Source organism: Notechis scutatus, chromosome 4 (assembly GCF_049901735.1).
Source record: "Notechis scutatus isolate UNSWTSFEM ecotype Mainland chromosome 4, rNotScu1.2, whole genome shotgun sequence".
Classification (NCBI taxonomy): domain Eukaryota; kingdom Metazoa; phylum Chordata; class Lepidosauria; order Squamata; family Elapidae; genus Notechis; species Notechis scutatus.
Genome location: NC_142012.1, coordinates 54,949,332 through 54,972,638, shown reverse-complemented (window position 1 = coordinate 54,972,638; position 23,307 = coordinate 54,949,332). Strand labels below are relative to the sequence as shown.

General features: G+C 41.5%; 1 protein-coding gene and 1 long non-coding RNA gene across 5 annotated transcripts in view; one reads left to right on the top strand and one right to left on the bottom strand.

The window, feature by feature from the left end:
• DTHD1 (death domain containing 1) overlaps positions 1–23,307 on the top strand; it is a 53,068-nt gene that overhangs the window by 6,305 nt on the left and 23,456 nt on the right. For all 4 annotated transcript variants that reach the window (XM_087965841.1, XM_026675357.2, XM_087965839.1 and 1 more), the window contains exons 3-8: positions 2,640–2,970; positions 4,725–4,904; positions 10,809–11,053; positions 13,400–13,564; positions 17,415–17,704; positions 21,525–21,766. In XM_087965841.1, coding sequence (XP_087821967.1) covers positions 2,640–2,970; positions 4,725–4,904; positions 10,809–11,053; positions 13,400–13,564; positions 17,415–17,704; positions 21,525–21,766 — 1,453 coding nt within the window. The remainder of the gene's footprint in view (positions 1–2,639; positions 2,971–4,724; positions 4,905–10,808; positions 11,054–13,399; positions 13,565–17,414; positions 17,705–21,524; positions 21,767–23,307) is intronic.
• On the bottom strand, positions 11,982–15,444 carry LOC148130750 (uncharacterized). Its single transcript, XR_015749576.1, has 3 exons — positions 15,406–15,444; positions 12,193–12,361; positions 11,982–12,160 (listed from the first exon to the last, which is right to left on the bottom strand). It is a non-coding gene; the product is annotated as an uncharacterized LOC148130750 (long non-coding RNA).

Here is a 23,307-nt window from a genome sequence, read left to right as displayed (position 1 = left end):
GTACATAAAAGAAAAGATGCATTCATCAAGAGTCAAGAATCATCAGGTACAACATTTAATTCATAGGGTACAACAAGCAATCAAATCATACTAGGAAACAGTCCATATAAATCGTAATGTATGTATGTATGTACGTCTGTCTGCCTGTATGTATGTATGTATCAGTGGTGGGATTCAAATTTATTTACTACTGGTTCTGTTGGTGTGGCTTGGTGGGCGTGTCAGGGGAAGGACACTATAAAATCTCCAGTCAAAGGTGGCATTTGCCGGTTCTCTGAACTACTCAGAATTTCTGCTACCAGTTTTCCAGAACTGGTCAGAACCTGCTGAATACCACCTCTGGTATGTTTGTGTGTGTGTGTGTGTGTTTGTTTGTTTGTTTGTTTGTTTGTTTGTATGTATGTATGTGGGGTGGAGGTTCAGCCCAGACCACTCGAGGGGAGAGAGAGGTGAAAGAAAACTGCCTCATTTCCCCCCCAAATTTCTTAGGGAAAGAAACCCATAATATTTAGAAGCCCTAGCTAGACTACGCAGCTGCAGTTTAAGGCAGCCCATTATCTTATTACTGTTGCATTAAAAAAAAGAACACCTTGTCATTACCTGGAATAAAATCAATTTCCCTTAACTATTTTGTAAATTTATAACGAAGCTGGATAATTGGATTATATTTCATTCACATGATACTTAACATTTTAATAGTGTTTTTTAGTGGCCTTGCATTCCCAAGTAGCCGGTATGATTATTTATGGTCCTGCAGAGAGGCTGAGAAAGCAAAGAATAAGAGAAAACAATCAATGGGTGTTCCTTGCTTCTACAAACAACACAAGTGTTTGTTTCTTTCTTGGGGAGCCTCATTCAGTTCTTGGAAGTATTTATTTTATTTATTTATTCATTCATTCATTCATTCATTTATTTTGTCAAACGCTTACAATACAATAGAAATAAGAATAAACATGTTTAAATATAAGAAATAGGAACTAATAATTGAGGACAATAGGACAGGGATGGTAGGCACGATTGTGCACTTTTGCATGCCCCTTACAGACCTCTTAGGAATGGGGTGAGATCAATAGTCGATAGTTTAAGGTTAAAGGAGTGAGAGTTAGAGGATGGAACAACAGAATCAGGTAGTGAGTTCCAGACATTGACCACTCTGTTGCTGAAATCGTACTTCCTGCAATCAAGTTTGGAGTGGTTTACATTTAGTTTATATCTGTTGTGTGCTTTTGTGTTGTTGTGGTTAAATCTAAAATATTCATTAACTGACAAGACATTGTAACACATGATTTTATGTACTATGCTTAAGTCCAATCTTAGCTGGCATAGTTCAAGGTCGTCTAAGCCTAGAATCTCAAGTCTGGTGGTGTAGGGTTATTCTGTAGCGAACAGAGGAATGTAGTACTCTTCTGGTAAAATACTTCTGGACACGCTCAATTGTATTTATGTCAGATATACAGTGCGGATTCCAGACAGCAGAGTTGAATTCGAGTATTGGTCTACCAAAAGTTTTGAATGCCTTAGTTTGCAAATCAGTATTACCAGAGAAGAATTGTAAGTGATGCTACGAGGCCACACAAGATACCTCATCAAAGTAAAAGCAGTCATCTCTTCCCGAGGTCAAGGTGTGGACCCCACCATTGAAAAGACCTAATGCAGTTCCGTTCCTCAACTAGTTACAAATAATTATTCTAGGGGCATGTCTGGTCTAACAAAGAGAAGGACTAGGGGTGACATGATAGCAGCCTTCCAGTACTTCAGGGGCAGTCACAGAGAAGAAGGGATCAAGCTATTCTCCAAAGCACCAGAGAGCAGGTCAAGAAGTAAGGAATGGAAGCCTATCAAAGAGAGATCCAACCTAGAACCTAGGAGAAAGTTTCTTCTGACCCAGCTCCCGACACATGACAAACCCTCTGTATTTAAAATCAATGATTCCTTTATTAGGAGTGCCAACAGCCCCAGCATAACGTTTCTCTCTCAACGTAGGCTAACAAGTCTGTCCAGCAGGGAGATGAATAATTGTCTGCCACATCTATTCATCTCTGCCCCCTGCCTTTTATCCCCACAGCTAACTGGGGCTTCACTAGCTGGGGTGGCTCTTCAGTCCCAAGGATCGGCGCATAGATTTCCACTGCTCTCCTCTCCTCTGCTTCTGCACATCTGCATGTCAGGCACTGGACCCAGCTGTTTCTCCTCTTCCTCATCAGCCACCTCCAGACCTGGGGGTTGTTTACACTCCATCTGAGAGCTGACAGATGGCCCAGGCTCCACTCTGTCTCTTTCTCTCTCTGCCAGCTCCATTCCCTCTTCCCCCTCAGAGCTCTCAGGTTGCCTTGATGCTGAACCTGACTCCCACACCGCCTCCTCCTCCTCTGATTTGGCTGCTGACAGGCCACAACAGGTTTCCTGACAGTGAGAACAATTCAACAGTGGGGTGGGTTGCCTTGAGAAGCCATGGATGCACGATCGCTGGCAATTTTGAAGAAGAGATTAGACAGCCATTTGCCCAGAATGGTATCGGGTCTCCACCTCAACCAGAGGGGTTGGATTAGAAGACCTCCAAGGTCCCCTCCAGTTATCATTCTGTGTTCTATCCATTTCTCTCTCTTCCCCCCCTCACGAATGTTATTTCTTGGCCATAGATTTTTTATGGAAGCGAACGAACTGGGAGAACCTGAACTATCGTGTAGTGTGACAGCTCCTTGCAAAGTTCTGGAACATCTCACAGTCACTGTTGCCAATGATTTCAGTCCCTTCGTTGTGGATGAGGCAGAAGAACTTGTCAGCAACATCCTATCTGTTGAGTGTTCATTGGTTGACCAACTCAACGTTTCTCCAATCAGCATTGCAATCCCATTTACTTCCCGTTACAGAGGAATGTACAAAGACGTAATGGTGAAAGTGAGTGACATAAATTTCCAGTCCATTTATTTAACTCCTACCTCTTTGGAAGGACATCAAGGCAGCCAGAAGGTGAGTGAACTCTTTAAACCAAAATCATGCTTAAACTACCAGGCAGAAGAAAATACTATTGAATAGAATAAAGTAGAGTAGAGTAGAGTAGAGTAGAGTAGAGTAGAGTAGAGTAGAGTAGAGTATATAATTAGAGTAGAGTAGAGTAGAGTATAATTAGGTAGAGAATAATAGAGTAGAGTAGAGTATAATGAGTAGGTTGAGTAGAGTAGAGTAGAGTAGAGTAGAGTAGAGTAGAGTAGAGTAGAGTAGGAGTAGAAGAGAATTAGAGCAGAGTAGAATAGAATAGAATTAGAGTAGAGTGGAGTGGAGTGGAGTGGAGTAGAATAGAATAGAATAGAATAGAATAGAATAGAACAGAACAGAATAGAATAGAATAGAATAGAATAGAATAGAATAGAACAACAAAGTTAGAAGAGACCTTGGAGGTCTTCTAGTCCAGCGGTCACCAACCGGTGGGCCAGGAGAAAATTTTGGTGGGCCACAGACAAATCTCACCCCAGAGCGCACCCCCCCCCCCAAGCAATTAATCCAGGCTGCGCAGAAACACAAGGCTGCGCCGTCCACATGGCCCGCAGGAACACTCCCCGCCCACTCACTCCTTACCCAGCAAACTTGCATGCTGAATTGCTATTTTTCTGACCATCAGCTGTGATATTTAGATTAGCTAGAAAGCAGGAAATGGTTGGATTTCTTGCTTTCTAGCTAATCTTTAGAACTTTGGCTCTGCTTTTAAGCACAGCCAAGCCTCCCTCAGGACTGAAGGTTCTATTATTCAGTGCAGACTCACAGCAAGCAAATTTTCTGTGACAGACTGAGCTAGCCGATGGCAGATAGATAGATCACTGAATGATTCTGTGAGCAACTCAATCTGCCTGCCTGCTTTGTCTGATTTTTGGGTAAAAGTTTCTCTTTTTTATAAAAAAATTCAATATTTATATAAATATTTATAATATTTACATACAAGCCATGCCCAGCCAGTCACATGACCACCAAGCCACACCTACAAATTAGGCCACACCCACAGAACCTGTTACTGGTCCCTGGGATTTAAAATTATGAGTTTGGTGGTCTCTGAGGTCCAAAGGGTTGGCGACCCCCTGTTCTAGTCCAATCCCCTGCTTAGGCAGGAAACTTTATACCATATCAGACAAATGATTATCCTATCTCTTCTTAAAAACTTCCAGTGTTGGAGCATTTACAATTTCTGAAGGCAAGTTGTTCCACTGATTAATTGTTCTAACTTTAAATTGATTTAAAACTACTAAAAATATTGCAGATCTGTAAGAATTCACTTGTTGAATCCTACCACTTTCTTAACAAAACGTGAGAGAGAAAAGTTTTTTTTTTAAATAATTTTTTGCAAGTCACATTTGGAATTTTATAGGACTTCCTTAATAAGTTAATAAAGAAAGCTGCTCCAAACTTATTCATCTGCAAATATTTCTATAAAACGCATTATTTTTTTAAAAAAAGGGAATTCTAAATTGTTACTGGAATTTGAAAAAAAAGTTGTAGCCATTAACCAGAACAGGAAAATCAGCATGCAAATATTTAAAACTGAATTGACAATATCAAACCTAGTATTGGTTGTATATAAGATTAGAGAACAGTTAACTAGTGCTGATGATACTCAACGCTAAACCTCGTTGTAAAGATTAGAAGTTTTTGCTTAAAAACCCTGCTTTTCCTAACCATTGTAAAACAAATTTATTATTTAAATACTGGTTTTTCTCCTTTGGATTCCATGCCAGAGGTCAGCCGCCGTGGTGAAAACTTGCCAGCTGGGTATCTTCTCCGTGGTTTCGTGCTTGAAGAAGGAAACATGGGCCATTCCGAGGAAAGGACTGTTGCGAAAGCTTAACATGGATCCCAGAATTTCATTTTGTTATCCCCCATCAACATTCAGTTCTCGAGTCACAGTGGACGTAAAGGTATGCTTGAAAAATAAATGGCTTGACTTCTCGGATAGGAGCACGTTTTTGGCCAACCGAAATACGTAACCGCATTTGGATTGGAAGAGATCTAGAATAATTTTTTTACAACTTAATAATGCATACCGAGGATGACTTTCTTCAGTGAAGGGGAAAAAAATATCTGGCCTTTTGTAAACTGAATGATCTACTTTAAGGTCACTGATAATAGTGTCCTTTAATAGCAGTTCTCCATGCAATCTTTCCTTCCTTCCTTCCTTTCCTTTCCTTTCCTTTCCTTCCTTCATTTCATTCTTCCTTCCTTCCTTCCCTTCCTTCCCCTGCCTCCCTGCCTCTCCCCGTCTTTCTTCTCTTTCCCTCCTTCCTTCCCTCCCTCTCTCTTTCCTTCCTTCCACAAAATCTTTCTTTCTTCTTTCCTTCCTTCCTTCCTTCCCTCCTTCCTTCCCTCCCTCCCCTCTCTTCCCCTCTCTTCTTTCCTTCCTCAAAATCAATCTTCCTTCCTTCCTTCCTTCCTTCCTTCCTTCCTTCCTTCCTTCCTTCCTTCCTTCCTTCCTTCCTTCCTTCCTTCTTGCTTGCTTCCTTCCTTTCCTTCCTTCCCCTTTCCTTCCTTCCGTCTTTCCTTTCCTTTCCTTCCTTCATTTCATTCTCTCTTCCTTCCCTTCCTTCCCTTCCTCCCCTCCCCATCTTTCCTCTCTTTCCCTCCTTCCTTCCCTTCCTCTCTTCTTTCCTTCCTTCCTCAAAATCTTTCTTTCTTCTTTCTTTCCTTCCTTCCTTCCTTCCCTTCCCTCCCTCCCCTCTTCCCCTCCTTTTCTTTCCCTTCCTCAAAATCAATCTTCCTTCCTTCCTTCTTTCCTTTCCTTCCTTCATTTCATTCTCCCTTCCCTTCCTCCCCTCCCTGTCCTTCCTTTCTTTCCCTCTTTCCCTCCCTCCTTCCCTTCCCTCCCTCCCCTCCCCTCCCTTCCTCTCTTCTTTCATCCCTTCCTCAAAATCAATCAATCTTCCTTCCTCCTTCCCTCTTTCTTTCCTTTCTTCCTTCCTTTTTTTCTTTCTATTATCTATCACCCATCTATTTTGACTATGTCATTTTCCCATCTGTCCAATTTTGAGGCCACCTAAGAAGCTTGCAGGGAAAAGAAGAAGAAGAAAAGGCCCAATCAATAATCTTAACCATTTAAAAAAAAAAAAAAAGCTCACCAAATGGAATGATAAGTTATAGGATGGGGAACTAATTCTGCATTTTGAGGGATTCCGGCCACATTTCAAAACGGATTTGAAAAGTGATGCGAATAGATTGCTATTCATCCTTGTTTATAATACTGCAGGTGCCTAAAGGACTTTTTTTTTAACATGGAAAAAAAACCAGAGGCTTTCCTTCAGTTCAACCCTGGGTGGCAGCAATAGCTCATAAAAGACGACTAGGAAGATATTCATTACAGAATGTCTGTTATTCAGTTCAGTTCCTGTATGAATTCTCTTTCTTCTCCTTTATGAGGTTAAATGTTTTAAAAAAAAATACATTGTCTCCCCTGTTGAAAAGGAACAGATTTAACAGCTTTAACAGATAATCAGAGTTGGAAGGGACCATGTAGGTCATCTAGTCCAACACCCTGCCCCCGCCCAAGTTGGAGACCCTACACCATTTCTGACAAATGGCAGTCCAATCTCTTCTTGAAGGTCTCAAGTGATGATGCTCCCGCAACTTTTGAAGGCAATTTCTGTTCCACTGGTTGTTCTCACTGTCAGAAAGTTTCTCCTTATTTCCAGGTTGAATGTCTCCTTGTTCAGTTTCCATCCATTATTCCTTGTCTGGCCTTTGGGTGCTTTAGAAAACAGCTTGACCCCCTCCTCCTCTCTGTGGCAGCCCCTCAAATATTGGAAGACAGCTATCCTGTCTCCCCTGGTCCTTCTCTTCCCTAGACTAGCCAAGCCCAGTTCCTGCAACCATTCTTCATATGTTTTAGTCTCCAGTCCTCTTATCATCCTGGTTGCTCTTCTCTGTACTTCTGCATGCTACTCATGTTCCTTTAGACCAACTGAGCTAGATACGTTTTTCTTAAAGCCAAGATAATAAGGAGAGAACTAACCTACAAATAAGAAGATATTCCCTGTCAGTGAGGACAATTAATCAGTGGAATGGAAGTTGTGGGTGCTCCAACATCGGTGATGGGCTACTGCCAATTCGGACCAGTTCTAGCGAACCGGTAGTTCCGGTGAGCAGTTGGCCACACCCACCTATGCCTGCCCTTTCCTGTCCTGTATTCCCCTGTTTTTTTAGCTCAGCTGATTCGCACCTCAGCTGTTTTACTCACCAGCGCTGAGATAGAAAGTAAGCGTCAGGGTTCCGGCAACTACCCCCATTTAAATCATGAGTCTCGAGCCCAACTTCCAAAACTTCAAAAGGATTTATTGGGAATTAACATGTCCGGCACTGCCTGGGTATAGCCGACTCTGAGACACATCATTCCTTGTCACCCTTGACCCTGGTTTTCCCTCCACCCCCTGGGTGTATCGTAATTCCTATTCTCCAATGGGACACATCCATAGCCAAGAGTCATCAATCATGCTCTCCAGTTAGACTTTTGTATGGCAGAAACTTCGGTCACCTAGTTACTATCTTTGAAAACATTTATAGAATGCAGTTTCGGTTTTACAAGCTGTTGCAGTGCTCCCCTTCCTTTCTGTTGGCAACTCTAAAAAGCCCATAGAAATATTCTATGAATCGAGAGTAAGTTTTTAAGCTTAAAATGGGTGTTTTTTTAACGCTGCTCATGCACACTCACCAAACCGGTTGTTAAACTGGTTGCAGCCCGCCACCAGAGGTTTTCAAGAAGAGACTGGACAGCCACCTGTTGTGATGACCTGGGGCATGGCACAAAAGCAACAAAGTCACAAAAGTAGGTAAAGTCCCTTTAATTCCTCCAACCTGGCCCCCAATGTTCAGTTATCATTGGCTGGAGAAAAAACTCTCCCAAGAACAGTTTTTAAAGGGAAGAAATTCAGTCCAAACACAAAGTACATCTAAATTATAAACAAAAACCAACACAAACCACAAGCTGCAGCAATTAATGAGATAGGGCAGGATAAGGAATTGCAGACTTCCAAAAGATAACAAAACACATACAGTTGGGAGGACGCCAGAACCCAGATAAGACGTGACAAACAAAGGTAATGCACGCTTTGCTTCCAGCAAGGTGCTGTGCGCTTTATACCTGTTTTCCCAGATGCGGCTAATGAAGTGAATCAGGGCCTTTTTCTCCCCCATAACCCATGTTGCTCCCTTATCTGTTCCTCCCTGCATGCCCTAGGATGAAGAAGGAATGGGCCTGGGTCTTCCTCTGAATGCCCAGCTGCACTGTGCCCTTCCCCAGTTTCCTCCACAGCCACGAGAGCCACACTCCCACTCCCTGTTAGCTGTTTGACCTCCCCCTCGGAATCACATTCCAACAGGGGCATGACACCTGTTTTGAGTGGTATAGTCTCTCTTGCTTGAGCAGAGGGTTGGACTAGAAGCCCTCTAAGGTCCTTTCCAACTCTATTATTCTGTTATTTCAAAAGGACTATATTCTGCCACAGAGAATAGAATAGAGGAGAATAGAATGGAATGGAATTCTTTATTGGCCAAGTGTGATTGGACAAAGAAGGAATTTGTCTCTGGTGCATAACATCTCAGTACATACATACAATAAAGTAATAGATCATAGATCATAAAACATAGTTACAATTATTCATCATAAGATACAAACAACAAGTGATAAATAATAAGATACCAGTAGGAGAAGATAGTAGGAAAGATGAGAAGGATAATAGCAATACAGCCCTACTACATGGGTTTAGGCCTAAGAAGACCGATTAGCTGTTTAGCAGGGTGATGGCACTGGGGAGGAACTATATTTGTGTCTAGTTGTATGCACATTTGTAGTGGGTTGTCCACTTAGATTTCAGCTTTGGTTGAATCTGATGTTCACACCTACGACTTGGTATACGGCCAACTTTCCCTAATCCTGAAATGTGGTGGAATGTAGTCTGGATTCTCAGGTGGGAGAGGCTTCATTCCAGAGAAGACAACTCAAATTCAGATTGTTTGTGTGAGAGAAAGAGGGTGAAGACTGTTAATTTTTTAAAATTTTCATGCATAATTCCATCGGTTTTGAGACTGTCTTTTTTCCTTAAATCTGTACTATCTAGATCTAACGTCTAGCTCAAAATTATACCTTATTTTGCTAGAACGTTTCTATTTTGCCTGCAGACATTTATCCGATGTTATAGCAGGCTTTTTCAAATTTATCCAGAAGGGAAATTTAATGAAGATCCCTGCAGAAACATCTCTGCCTTACCTAATGAGAGAAATTGAATCAATGTTTCATGTCCTTCTTCATTATCCTTGATATTCATCTTGGTGCAAGGATTGAATTATGCTTCTGTAAACGAACTGCCATGAAAATTAAGTAGAAAACCTTTTCCTTCCTTTTGGAGCTAAGTCTGTGGTGGGTTAGTGGAGAGTTCCAGGATTCTGCTCCATCCCCATTGCGTTTAGCAGCATGATCAAATAGCTTTGTTCTTTAGAGGAATATGGGCCTCACCGCATGAAGATTTAATTTTATTATTTTGATGCATTGGTATGAGATATGCTGGCAAGTGATAGAACATCAAACATAAAATAACAGAGTTGGAAGGTGTCCTTGGAGATCATCTAGTTCTAGTCCAACTCCCTGCTGAAGCAGGTGAGTTTAGCTTTTAGTTTAGTTTACTTTATTGTCATTGCACCTCATACAATAAAATTAAATACTATCTTCAGTGTACATTATGAATATGAAAATAAACACAAACACACATCCTTCCCATTCTGTACATTGAATTGAAAAACCCCGATATTGCATTAATACTGCACTATAAAGTAGAACTCAATAGAGTTACTGCCCTGAGAAGCTGTTTTTCAGCCTATTTGTCCTTGTTTTTATTATCCTGTACCATCTCTACTACTTCAGACAAATGGCTGTCCAGTGCAGTGATGTGGCACCCACAACTTCTGAAGGCAAGCTATTCCACTGGTTGATTATTCTCACCATTAGGAAATTTCTCCTTAGTTCTAGGTTGCTTCCCTCGTTGATGAGTTTCCCTCCATTGGTTCTTGTAAAACTCCTTCCTATTTCCATTGATCCCTGAGCATATATGAATGAATATTCAAAACTACCTTGAATGAGAGATGATAATGATAATTATGCCCGTAATCATATTGTAAAGTCTGGAAGTACGCTTAAGCCAGAAATGAACCAAAACAAAGAGGCTTGCAAATTAAATAAAGCAGACTTTTATTCTTTGATCAGAGTTAAAGATCTGGGAAGAAGTTCCTAGCACATCACAAGAGACATGGGAGGAAAATTCTACAAAATACAGGAAGATGCCCTATCTTTCTTATACCTTTAACATTCTTAGAAGTTGAGTAACTGCATTGTAAATCTCTCTAACTTAGATTTACATATTTCCTGCAAAAGACAAATCTCTTTCGGCAATGTTTACCTTTCATTATCTCTTCTCCTATTGTCCATCTAATTGATCACAATTGATCACTTAAGGAGGCTATTAACAGTATACTTCAAATGTGTGGATTCCTCCAAATTGAGGTACATTTCATTCCCAGGGGTTGATGCTGGGATGAAATGTATCAATCCAGGAAAACAGATGGATTCAGATTGATTTAGATAGGACAATCATGTGTCTTAATAGGAGGGGGATGTAACTGATTGCAGGCATGTGTTTTACAACAAGTGAAAGGTTAAGGAAATCTTTTTTACAACAGCAAGATAACAAATGCCTATAGAGTAACTCTCTACTTAATGCTATAATATATTCTACTAAATTTCTTTATTTATTATTACTATTCCCTTCAATATTAATTCTATGCAGGTGCAGTCGATTGATCAATCCACACTTTCAATATTGAAAACAAAACATGACGAATATCATTCAGTCATATCAACCAGCTCTCTGGTCCACCTGGAATATTCTTCATCTCTGCCACTCAACAGAGCTATCACTGTAGTTCTACCTTGCCCTCCAAATCAAGAAAAACGAAGAGAGGGTATTGAGACAGATTCCGGAAGGGCAGCGACTGCTTCTGTCCCCAGAGTTACAAGCATTCATAATTTCCGGTAAGAAATAAGAAAGAACTCATTCTTGAAAATGTCTCAGGTAGACCCAGAATCCATAAATGGTTTGCCGTTGTTGTCTTCTTCCACTCTTCAAATTTAATTATGGAGAGAAGGCAACCTTTCTAACATCTCAAGATGTTGAGAGACTAGAACAGAGCTGTCAAACTTGATTTCATTGAGGGCTGCATCAGGGTTGTGTTTTACCTCAGAGGGCCAGAGGGGCATGGGTGTGGCCATGGTGGGCATGGCCATGGGACTAATGTGGGGGGAACCTGTGGTGGCCCAGTGCTAAGGCAGGACTTCCCTGAGACCCTCCCTCTCATAATCTTCCTTCCTTCCTTTTCCTCTTTTCCCTTCCCTCTTCATTCTCCTTTCTTCTTCCTTCCCCTCTTTTCTAGCCAAATTGCAGGCAGCCAGCAAGCAGGCAGCAGAAGTAGCCTGCAGTACTGCACTCTAACAACTGCACCACCATGTTACTTATTTAGATAATGAAATGTCTGTAAGAAAACAATCAGGTTCAAAGAGCAAGGACCCCTCAGTTCAGCCCTGAGCTACACATATTCTCTTCTATTGGTAATCTGACATCCTCCAGTTGTATGGATCATAACTCTCAGTATCTCTAAGCGGGATAACCATAGGTTATGCTGGCTATTGTTCCTGGGATCCAGTGGTGGGATTCAAATCTTTTTTACTACCGGTTCTGTGGATGTGGCTTGGTGGGCGTGGCAGAGGAAGGTATTCTGACCCAAAGCTTGTTCCAAGGAAGCAAACACCAGATGGAGGTAACAGCAAAACCTTTTAATGATTCTTCACAAATTCTGTTCCTTCATGGTTAAAAGGCTGTTTCAAACTAATTGTCTCTGATAAGAACGAACCTTGCCAAGGTTGTGCAAGGCTGCCAAGAACACTAGATAAAGTTGCCAAGAACTATTTCAAACACAAAGAGTCTCCAAACACCAACTAAGAGAGTCCGAATGTCCACAAGGCTTGAGTGCAAAAACTTCTTTGCTTCCTGCAAAGAACTTCGGTTTCTCAGCTGGCTTTTATCTCTGAAGGGAGGGGCCATTACCTTGCAGCCTTACTCCTGAGTGGCCCGTGCTGCTGCAACTGCTTTTTCCTTTGAGCAGCCCTGTGTGCACGTGCCCTGGACACAGGCTCCTCGGGGACCTCTTCATCACTGCTGCCAGCCTCCACAATTTCCGAAAGCAGCATTCCACTCCTTGATGGTCCTGTCCCCATCCCTGCATCACACACAGGCCCCTCATCTGAGTCTTCATTCTCCAAGACTTTGGCCATCCACACCTGCTGCTGGTGAACCACAACAGAAGGATACTGTAAAATCTCCAGTCAGAGGTGGTATTTGCTGGTTCTTTGAACTACTCAAAATTTCTACTACCAGTTCTCCAGAACTGGTCAGAACCTGCTGAATACCACCTCTGCTGTGATTCATAAATTATGTTGGCTAATGATCATGGGAGATATAATTTAATGCAAATGGAGAGGGAAAAGATTAAGAAAACTGATTTAAACATCTATATATTGACCTCTGAACTGTCAGGGATTGCCAACTTGAACAATAGCAATTTAAGTTCATGTAAAGTTAATCAGATCTTCTTAGCAATTTTTCTGAGGCACAGCTTTTATTATTTTTTTGTTGCCTTTGTATAATTCTAATGAAAAACAGTAGAAACCTTTCAACCCACCAGTGTAGCTGGTTTTTATCTATAATGAAAATTTAATTAAAAATATACCAAAACAGCTTTCACGTCCTATAATACCCAGCTGACTTTCTCTTTAGTCTTTCTGGCTGGGGCATTTTGAAAGTTGAAAAGTGGGGCCATGAAAGAAATACACATTTGTTGCAATTAAAGACATACTAGTTGGTAAGGAACGTGGTGGCTCAGTGGCTTAGACATTGAGCTTGTCGATCAGAAAGGTCGGCAGTTTGGCGGTTTGAATCCCGAGCGCCATGTAATGGAGTGAGCTCCCATTACTTGTCCCAGCTTCTGTGATCCTAGCAGTTCAAAAGCATGTAAAAAATGCAAGTAGAAAAATAGGGATCATCTTTGGTGGGAAGGTAACAGCATTCCGTGCACCTTTGGCATTTAGTCATGCCGGCCACATGAGCACAGAGACATCTTCAGACAGCGCTGGCTCTTTGGCTTTGTAACAGAGTTGAGCACTGCCTCCCTAGAGCCTTTACCTTTATTTGGTAAGGCTAGGAGGATCTACTTCAAAAGAAATTTTGGTTTTGGATCACAAAGCCCAGACAGTAAGAAGCAGGGAAGAAACAGAGAAGGGTGGATGGATTGTATATTCTTTGCTCTACTCTTGTGATTTTTCCAGAGGTCTCAGTGCTTCCCCAAGGAAACACAGGGAGAATCTGAAGGAACCACTGAAAGTCCTGGGCTACAGAAACAGTGAAGAAGAATGGATGCTACTGGATGACATCACTGTGAGAAATGCAAGGAACGGTCTTGTGTCCGTTGACTTGGAGGAACCCTTAGAGAGGTGAGATGGCTTCGTCCAATGTGTAGATGAACAGGGCATCACTGATTAAGTGGCTTGCATGAAATTCCAAAATATCCAACCCATTGATCGTAAAAGCAGAATGACATTGATTCACCCTCTTTCAGATCGTGAAGTAGGAGAAGAGGGGGGCGATCATTTCATCCGTTTTCAATCTTTCAATCAGTACAGATAGGTACAGATTAACAGAGTTGGAAGGGACCTTGTAGGTCATCTAGTCCAATCCCCCGCCCAAGCAGGAGACCCTACATCATTTCTGACAAATGGCAGTCCAATCTCTTCTTGAAAGCCTCCAGGAATGAAGCATCCAGAACCTCTGGTGGCAATCTATTCCATTGGTTAATTGTCCTCACTATCAGAAAATGTCTCCTTATTTCCCGGTTGAATCTCTCCTTGTTCAGTTTCCATCCATTATCCCTTGTCTGGCCTTTGGGGGCTTTGGAAAATAGCTTGACCCCTTCCTCTCTATGGCAGCTCCTCAAATATTGGAAGATGCTATCATGTCTCCCCTGGTCCTTCTCTTCACTAGACTAGCTATGCCCAGTTCCTGCAACCGTTCTTCATATGTTTTAGTTTCCAGTCCCCTAATCATCCTGGTTGCTCTTCTCTAAACTTTTTCTAGAGCTTCAACATCCTTTTTATAGTGTGGTGACCACTATAGTGCAGTATTCTAGGTGTGGTCTTACTAAGGCTTTATAGAGTGGTATTAGTACCTCCCTTGATCTTGATTGTATCCCTCAGTTAATGCAACTTAGCATTGCATTGGCTTTTTTGGCTGCCGCCGCACACTACCGGCTCATATTTAACTGGTTGTCCACTAGATAGTCCTCGGCTTACAACAGTTGATTGATTGGTGGTCTATGGCCTGAAGGTTGGCGACTCCTGATTTTAAAGCCGCCTGGTAGCTTTAAAAAAATGATAAAAGATAGTAAATCAAGAAATTGCCTAGCAACCTGCAAGACGGCAGATTTAATTAACATCCTGGACATCCTCAGTGGAAGCGAAATCTCTGCTTTTTAATTTTTTTTAATCTTTTTATTATTTACCCCTGCAGATGTGACCATCCTATTCCAAGGGCTAAGCAGCCATTCTTCACCTTTGATCAACAGAATCAGGTTTAGGATGGTAGAACCATTGAGTTCAAAGTGCTCACGATATCCTAGAACACCAATTACATCATCATTCCGGAGTGGTTTCTTTTCAGTCTCTTCTTAAAACCTTCGGTTGTGGACAACCCATATTTGAAAATCCCACTTCCTCATTGAAGACAGCAAAAGCCAACCCTTTTATAATTTAATTGCCATAGCTTTCCCTCTGTGTTGGATTCTACAGCAATATCTTACCATCTCTAATGTTCTCTACTATCAGAGTGACTGTCAGGATTCCGGCAATTGCCCCAATTAAATCATGAGTCTCGAGCCAAACTTCCAAAACTTCAAAAGGATTTATTGGGAGTTAACATGTCCAGCACTGCCTGGATGTAGCCGACTCTGAGGCACATCATTCATTGTCACCCTTGACCCTGGTTTCCCCCCCCACCTCTGGGTGTATCATAATTCATATCCTCTAATGAGCTAGAATTTTGCATGGCAGAAACTTCAGTCACCTAGTTACTATCTTTGAAAACTATTTATGGAATGCACTTTCAATTTCCACTGCTCCCCCCTCTTTTTCTGTTGGCAACTCTAAAAAGACCATAGAAATATTTTATGAGTTGACAGTGGCTACTATTGTGAGACAACCCAGGAGCAAAACATACCTTAGAGATTTAACAGTGGTTTACATACAAGACACATACAGAAATGTATATGGTAGGTAAATACCTGTCAAGCAATCAATCTTCTTAACTATACAGAGAGAACTCTGCAATGGATACAGGACACAAGGAGAGAAAAAATGCCCTCTAATGGCTGCTTTATACAGGCACCTCTTAAGAGGTAAAACTTCTGTGGATCCATTCTTAGTCTTAAAAGGGCAGTATCAATGCTGATTCATCTTCATTGCATCAGCCTTACATTGCATCAGCTTTACATCTGGTCAGCTCTTAAATCCCAATACCTTAACACTCCTCACATTTAAAGCTGAACGGATGATAATCCAAGTGCTTTTACATGGTCATTATATTTTCCATAGATACAGGCTTTTTTAACTTATCAGTTTACAAATACTTGTACGTCTTATACATTTACATCCTTTAACAAATGTACATACCAGGTTAATTCCAGTTACAGTGCCAGCGAACAATATTACAAACCATGTGCAACAAACCTTGCTTTACACTGCAGTCCATCATTATGTAATAATACATCTGTGTAACACCATTTTCGCCCGACTGCCTTTTTCCTTTCTGGCAATGACATCATCTCCTGAAGAGTTTGAGTTCATACCTGACACTGTATGCTCTAACCTCACTTGCTGTGAACCATTCAGCAGGTATACCTTTATAAATCCTCTCAGATCTCCTTGGAATTATATGTTCCTGCATTACTGTTCCAGGTCTCTCCTATATCTATATCTTCTGTGTCTTTGCATCTACCGTTTATTTACGATGCAAGCACCTAGTGCAAACTTCGTCTTCATCTTTTTTTTATTAGTTTATAATATAAAATAGAAGTTTACAAAAGAAAATAGTGAGAAAGTAAAGGAGGAAGAAGGGAAGGCAAAAATGGGGAAAAAAAGAAAGAAAAGGTGTTGATTCCCAACTCCCTTTGGTGCAGTAGAATAAGATAATAGCATCAAACCTCAACTTTTTACTTCTACATAGTAATATAAATTAGCCGTTTCTAAAACCGCAAACCTATCTTATTGTCAAGACCCAAAATCAATGTTGCATTTTTTTTCCACCTCAGGCACACAGTCCACTAGTGGTTTCCAAGTACCCATGTTTCTCTAAAAATAAGAATGGGCCCTGGTTTTTTGCTCCAAAAGATTCATTAGGGCTTATTTTCTGGTTAGGTCTTATTTTTGAGGAAGTATGGCACTAAATGTGTCCGTTTGGCTGGCAATCTTAGATGAGGCTTATTTTTGGAGTAGGGCTTATATTATGTGCACCCTGGAAAAACCATGCTAGGGCTTATTTTCTGAGGGGTCTTATTTTAGGGGAAACATAGTAGAAATGAAAGTGATTATATTTCTTTTTCTTTAGTCAAAGCAGTCAATTTAGCCATCTCTGCTAACTCCATCACCTTTTGCAATCATTCCTCCATTATGGGGATCAATGTGTCCTTCCATTTTTGTGCACAAAGTAATCTTGCTGCCATCAAGATTACTTTATGCACAAAGCATAGCATTAAGGTTCCAATTCTCCCCCCCCCCAAGTCTTTGTCCATTAAACCCCAAAGAAAAGTTTCTGGATTTATCTTTTTATTCACTGAGAATCTTCCGCATTCAGATGTGACTCCTACTCCAATATTTTCTTTGCTTTGTCACATCCTAGTCTTGTCAGAGCGTTTGCAAAGTGACTGTTATTATGAGACAACCCAGGAGAAAAACACAGCACACAGAGACTTAGACATTTAACAGTGGTTTATCTACAACAGTTATATACAGACATATACGTGGTAGGCAAAATACCTTACATGCAATCTTTCTTCTTTTTAACTCTACAGGGAAAACTCTGCAATTAATACCAGACACAAAGAGAGAGAACATGCCCTCTAATGGCTTCCTTTATATAAACACCTCTTAAAGGGGTAGAACCCATCCCCAGTCTTAAAGGGAAATACCCATGCTATGCTGATTCATTCTTATTGCATCAGCCTATATTGCATCAGTTTCACTGTTGGTTGGCTCTTAAATCCCAAGACCTGAACAAGTCTTCCTCTTTACACAGATTTATTATTGTTCGCTTATCTTCTGCTATGGACAACGTACATCTCGTTCAGTTTATTCAGAATTTGGAACATGCCATCCACAACACCATGGTGACAGTAATACTGTATCAGAATAAAGAAGACCCTTACAAGATTCTCGTCTTACTGGTTCCTTCCAAGGAATTAAGCATGGAGCTGCAGTCTTTACGTGAAGAGGGATATTCTGGTCCTCCAGAGCCTTCAAAGCCATTTAAAATGAGAGAAGGAGAGCAGGTTTACTTTAAATTCAGTGGAAACATTTGTGCTTCAGGTAAATCCATTTTAATAATTCATAATTCCATTTTGTACATTGTTGCAGGCTATCGGTCACTGCTCTTTGGACTTTACAAATGAGACTTTCAAAGGTTTTAAAAAATGGTTTTGCTTTCTTGACAGGGTTATTTAGTGTGTGAGCAGCTTCTTCAGTCATTTCTTATAGTAAGCACTCCATTGTTTTGTGAGGTTAATGGATTTATGGATTTTAGGATTGATGGCTCCTGATATGTATAAGATCTTAATCGGTTCTAGCACTAAAGTCCGTTCAGACGTTGTTAGAGTTTGTTGCAGAAAATGAAATCCAGAAGGCACAACAGATAACTGATTCAGTAGGATTCATTAACTTCTTTATATACATCATAACATCTGAAGTACATATACAATACCAACAGCAGATTCTTCCAACATGGCAGCAGTTACAGGCAAAACACAAGCAGAGGAGAGAACAACAGAGAACAATTTCAGTTTTGATTCAGAGTTGCAGACTAGTTTGTAGCTTCAGAGCTCAGAGCTTAATCTAGAGCCTTGCCCAGGCTCCTTCCAGTTTCAGTTTCCAAACAGTCCTTATTGGCTGACTTAGTTGCTATGCCTATTCATTGGCTGACCTTGTTACCATGTCTTTGCCAGTTCATGAATATTCTGACAGATGTGCATTTTGCTCTGGCAGGAACAAATCACCACAGTATCCCCTCCCCCAAATAAGAAGGTTAGATGATTCTGTGCTTCCTAAATATATATGTGAGGCATTTATTTGAAAAATGAGTAAACGATTCACTTCAGCCTTCCACTTTCTTGTTGTTTACTATTTCACCACTGAGGCTTCAGAATAAACCTGATAAACACATACCACACACACACACACACACAAACATACATAAAGACATTCTGCTAGTTGTGATTTAAATCTCTTAGGGTCAGTCCCAAAAGTTCCACAGTTCTGAGAGATGGAGGAGAGGAAGTCCACTTTCAGTGAACTCAAGAACCTCAAAGAACAAGCCATTGACACAACCCTTTCTTCCTTACCCCTTCCATATCTTTGTTCTATATTTTGATTACTTCTAACTGGATTTATAACCCTTTTTTTGGTCACCTGAAAGGGAGGGAGAAGACAATGAAGGCAGCCGACCATGAGAAAGAATCAAAGATGAATCAAATTCATACAAACCACAATTGAAACGTATGGCAGACGCAGTCCTGTCATTGTAAAGGCAAAGTGTAATCAGCTTGTAACAAACACACCAGCTCTGCCATCTATCTGATGGGTGAGTGTGGCTAGTGCCAGATAAACCTCATTCATCACAAAATGAAATCTTTTTTTAGAGAGAGGCCTAAACAGTCTCTTCCTCACAGCCTGGCTCATTATTTTCGGCTTATCTGTTTTCGCCACATGTCTAAAGATGATGTTTGAATAATTCTCTTTCTCCTAGTTGTTGTTGGAATTGGTTTTTTGGTTTGTTTGTTTTTTGAGGGGGTGGTGTCCAATGGATTGACAGAATAGAATAGAACTTTATTACGGTCATAGACCAGCAATAGACAAGAATAATCACTGTTTACAATAGCATTAAAAGATAATACTAATAATAATAGTGGTGGTGCAGTGGTTAGAATGCAGTACTGCAGGCTACTTCTGCTGTCTGCTGGCTGCCTGCAATTTGGCAATTCGAATCTCACCAGGTTCAAAGCGGACTCGGCCTTCCATCCTCCTGAGGTGGGTAAAATGAGGACTCAGATTGTTGTCGGCATCACGCTGACTCTATAAATCGCTTAGAGAGGGCTGGAAAGCACTGGAAAGCGACATATAAGTCTAAGTGCTATTGCTATTGCTAATAGTGGATAATAACATCCATGGTAATAAAATACATGCTCTCCAATAGTTTGGATCTTGCCCTTGTTTACATGATTGGAGAGCAGATACGTATGTGTGTAAGTATAATTTCTCTAAAAATGGTACGAGATGTCCACACAAAAAAATTGGCGCAAGTTGACATCTATCATTCTGTAACTGAATTATTCCTTGTGGTCATTGTAGCAGCGCAGAATTTTGCCATTGCACGGGTGGTAGCCAGGGGGGTTTGAGTCAGTTATAAGCACAGGAAGTACCAAATTGTTGCCTCAGGGGACAATCTATCCCATTATTCCTGGGGCTGATGTTTAATTTTGATTAGGACAGAAGGGAACAGATTAACACAGTAGGAAGAGATTTTGAAAGCCATGAAAGACTGTCTAAACTCTTTTTAAAAACCTCCAGTAATAGAGAAGTCACAACTTCTGGAGAAAAGTTGTTCCACTGATTCATTGTTCTCACTATGAGGAAATTCCTCCTTAGTTCTAGATTAGATCCTTCCTTGATTACCTCCAATAGTTGGCACTGCAGGGAGAGTTTTTTTCCCAGCAGCCCAGGCTGAAAATGGTGGTTTGGAGATAACTTTAAGAACAAGAGTTTATTCCCAGTTAACAGGAACAGTGTAATGTTTTAATTACAGAGGTAATGAAATTCAGCCAGGCTCCAGGGAGCTTTGTGTATCATAATGCATTGTTTATTCAAAGAATAGGCACTAATGTTACACGGACAGACAAAAAAACCTAATTTTATGAAAAGAGTGGTAAATAACAGGGATGTTCCCATTGAGTTAAACCCCGCGTGGATCCATGATACAGTTCAAATTGTCAAAGCTGGCTTCCAAATCGTGTATTTAAATTACAGTATCTTTCCAAATTAAGGTCAATCGATCAGGATAAAGCTGGAAGGGACCTTGGAGGTCTTCTAGTCCAGCCCCCAGCTCAAGCTCTTGCCTGAGATGGTATAGATTTTCCTCCTTGAGCAGGGAGCTGGACTAGAAGACCTCCAAGGTTCCTTTCAGCTCTATTCTATTCAAGCAGAAGACCCTATACCAGTAGTGGCTAACCTTTGGGGGCTCCTGTGCCAAAAATGTGTGCATGCTTGCGTGCGTGCTCTCGTGCGCCAGCACCCAGAAGGCAATGCACCTGCCTCCCCACACCCCCTGCGCATGCATACACGATTCTCCCCACCCTGCACTGCACCTCCCAGCTGATTTTCAGCCCGTTTGAGGCCTTTTTCAGCCTGCCAGAAGCTTGAGGGAAGCCTCTGCAGGCTTTGCAGGCCGAAAAATGGGCCCATTTCACCACTTCCAGTATTTCCGGAAATACAGGAAGTGATGAAACCGGCCTGTTTTTTGGCCTGCAAAGCCTGCAGAGGCTTCCCTCAAGCCTCTGGCAGGCCGAAAAAGGCCCGAAAATCAGCTGGGAGGCGCATGCATGCACAGTGAGGTAAGTTTGCCTGGGGCTTGCGTGCCCACACAAATGGCTCTCTGTTCCACCTGTGGCATGCGTGCCATAGGTTCGCCATCACATCCCTATATCATTTCAGGTAAGTGGCCATTGTCCAGTCTCTTCTTAACAACCTCCAGTGATGGAGCACCTACAACTTCTGAAGGCAAAGCTGTTGCAATGATTAATTGTCCTCACTGTTAGGAAGTTTCTCCTTAATTCCAGTTATCTGGTTTAGTTGGTCGTGTTTGGATTGATTTGGGGGGAATGAAGGAGCAGGTCTTTTCTATGAATTCTTTTTTTTTAAATAAAACAATTGTTGTTACGTTGAGTTGGAAGCAACTGCTTCGACCTCACAATCCAGTCTAAACCAACCGTTTGTTTTAGAGATTCAAAACAGGAAGGAAGGGGGGGAGGTTTCTGTACCAAATGAAATCAATGGACCAATTAAAGCACTTGATATTTTTGTTTTGTTTTTTTTGTTTTTAATTGAGTGGTAGCTTAACATTTGCGTTGCACTTGTGCAGATGACGGGGACACCTATGGAAAAAATTACAAGCTTGCTTTTCATGCACAGAGAAAACCACGACTTGCTCTTCAGATCAAGGAAGTGGATGAATTTGGTAACTACAGTTCACCCCATTATAAAGGAACGGCCTTTTTTTACAAAGTGACAAAAGACGTGGCCCTCATCAACGTAGAACCTCTTCCACAAGAAGACCATGAACAAGAATCCCTCCTGTGCAAACTGGCTCTGACTTTGCCAAAGGTGAGCTTTTTTCCTAACAGCTTCAACCATAACAACACAAGAGCACACAATAGATACAAACTCAAGGTTAACCGCACCAAACTTGATTGCAGGAAATACGACTTCAGCAATAGAGTGGTCAATGTCTGGAATACTCTACCCGACTCTGTAGTCTCTTCCCCAAACCCCAAAAACTTTAACCTTAGACTGTCTACTATTGACCTCACCCCTTTCCTAAGAGGTCTGTAGGGGGCGTGCATAAGCGCACCAACGTGCCTACCGTCCCTGTCCTATTGTTTCTCTTATTCTTTTATTTTTCTTATATGTACCCATTTCATGTATCCACAACTATGTATACACTTATACTTACTATCTTGTAAACAATTGGCAAATCAAATAAATTAAAATTAAAATTAAAACAGGAGGATGTTACAATCTATAGTAATATTCTCTACTTCAGTGATGATGAACCTTTTTGTTGTGGTTTGCATGCGCACACAATAGCATGCATGTGTGCCAGCACCCACAATGCAATGTGCCCTATGCCCCCCTGCACATGCACACGCAACACCCTCTGCCCCCTTACCTGCACTGCACATGCACGCGCCTCCCGGCTGATTTTTTGGCCCGTTTGAGGCTGTTTTTGCCGTGCCAGGAAGCCTCTGCAGCCTCGGGAGGTGGAAAAACGGGCCTTCCGGAAATACCAGAAGTACCCGTTTTCAGCCTCCAGGGGGGCTCTAGAGCTTGGGGGAGGCTGTTTTCACCCTCCCGGAGGCTTGAGGGAAGCCTCTGGAGCCTCCGAAGGCTGAAAATGGACCTGTTTTGGCACTTCTGGTATTTCCGGAAGGCCTGTTTTTCGGCCTCCCAAGGCTACAGAGGTTTCCCTCAAGCCCCCGGGAGAGCGAAAACGACCTCGCCCAAGCTCCAGAGGCCCTCTGGAGGCTGAAAACAGACCTGTTTCAGCACTTCCGGTATTTCTGTAAGGCCCATTTTTCAGCATCCTGAGGCTGCAGAGGCTTCCCTCAAGCATCCGGGAGGGCAAAAATGGCCTCAAACGGGCCAAAAATCAGCTGGGAGGCACGCACATAAGTTTGGTTGGGGCTTGCGTGCCTGTACAAATGGCTACCTGTGGCACACTTGCCATAGGTTTGCCATCATGGTCCTACTTGCATCCCAAAAGGTCGCTTTGCTCTGCGTAAAAAGATTCAGAAAACAACTGGATTTTCCATCATGTTATCTATTGCATTATTACTTCCTACAATAGTGGAAGAGTATATGGTTTGGGAAGAGTTTACTAATTGTACTTTGGTGTTTCTAGAAGTGAAAATTTCCAAGAATCCAATCCAACCATCCAATTAGCCCACAGAGGGTTGCTGTAATTAATTAATTAAAGGCTAATGGCAATAAATCAGAACTAGTGTGTTCACATACTACACTTAACCTGTGCACCAAGTTAGCCTTTCTTTTGGATTCACACAAGGAACTGACAAATCAATTACCAAGGAGGCTGCAAACCAGACCCTGCATTCTCATTTGTAATAATCCAATCAATCAGAATAGAA